At 36.6% G+C, this 1,449-nt stretch overlaps 1 protein-coding gene across 1 annotated transcript; it reads right to left on the bottom strand.

Annotated features, from left to right (window-relative positions):
• Positions 1-223: 223 nt before the first annotated feature.
• LOC309401417 (olfactory receptor 14A16-like) lies at positions 224-1,153 on the bottom strand (the record flags this gene model as incomplete). The annotated part of the gene is made up of 1 exon (XM_081970484.1): positions 224-1,153. The coding sequence occupies one exon, from the start codon at positions 1,151-1,153 to the stop codon at positions 224-226; it is 930 nt and encodes a 309-aa protein (XP_081826610.1).
• Positions 1,154-1,449: the final 296 nt, after the last annotated feature.

The raw sequence follows: 1,449 nt of genomic DNA, 5'->3' as shown, positions 1-1,449 counted from the left end.
AGCATTTCTCCTTTAAAGGAATAGGAGTCTGAAATTTAACAGTACAATTAGCATTCTGCTGTATTTTTTATGTTGTTTCACTAAGATTTAATGTTAGTTCCTGGTCTGAGAAAATGAAAATCCTTACCTAAATTAAGGTTTAAGGTTATAAGCTGCCGGATGTTGCATTCATAAAATAACTTAAAACATTTATTAAAATGAACAAAACTGGAAAAAAAACAGGTCAGGTAATCGAAAAAAACTTGAAGAAAAGATTCCAGAATGCCATTTTAAGTTCCTTGTTCCTCATGCTGTAGATCAAGGGATTCAAGATTGGTGGCACGACACAGTAAAATGTTGAAATCAGGATGTCTGATGTTGATGGGAAGCTGGATGTGGGTTTCAGATATGCAAAATTGCCACTTACCAGAAACAGACAAATCACTAGGAGATGAGGTAAGCAAGTAGAGAAGGCCTTTTGTTTCCCTTGGGTAGATGGGATTTGCAAAACTGCTTTAAAAATCCTCACATATGAAAACACAATTAGAACAAAAAGAATGAATGCTAAACAAGAACCCAAGATGAGTACCCACTCTTCTGCAACATAAGAGATAGAGCACGATATCTTGAGCAGTTGAGGGATTTCACAGAAGAACTGATTGATGATTTTAGAACAGAACTTCACAGAAAACAAATTTCCTGTATGGAGCATAGAATAAGACAGCCCACCCATCCAGACACTGGTTGCCATTTGGATACAGGCTTTTTTGCTCATTATAGTCTCATAATGTAATGGGTTACAAATGGCTACATAACGATCATAGGCCATGACACACAGGAGAAAGAAGTGAGACATCATAAAGAAAACAAGGAAGAAAACCTGGCAGAGACATCCGGAGTAAGAAATGGCTTCTGTGTTCATCAAAGAATTCAGCATTGATTTGGGAACTGTGACTGAGATGGAGCCAAGATCTTGCAAGGATAGATTGATTAGAAAAAAGTACATAGGTGAATGCAGCTGATGACTATAAACAATGACAGTGATGATGATGATATTTTCAATAAGTGCTACCAAATAAATTATTGAAAAAAGAACAATATGGACTATCCATAGTTCCTTAGTATCAGGGAATCCATGCAGAAGGAATTCACTGACTCCAGATTCATTTTCCATTTGGCTTTTTAGGCTTCAGAGCTTCTAAAAGGAGAGTAATCTTCACACTCTTTTCTCATGTATCTGTGGCAATATTCAATGTTTTCAAAGAATGTATTTTGATGTTAGCGTGCTAGATAAAAATAATTTTATGTAGGGGATGTTCATAATTACCCTTGGGGGGAGTGGCATTTCTCACGAGCCTAGTTTACTTCTGAAGTCATGTAGGTGTTGGGAAATGTGATTAGAGCTCTGTTCATTCTACCTTTAATCGTGTGTGTGTGTGTGTGTGTGTGTGTCAGTAAATACTTTTCCAA

This window comes from Natrix helvetica (assembly GCF_964273705.1).
Source record: "Natrix helvetica genome assembly, chromosome: Z".
Classification (NCBI taxonomy): domain Eukaryota; kingdom Metazoa; phylum Chordata; class Lepidosauria; order Squamata; family Natricidae; genus Natrix; species Natrix helvetica.
This window is presented reverse-complemented; position numbering and strand designations above follow the sequence as displayed.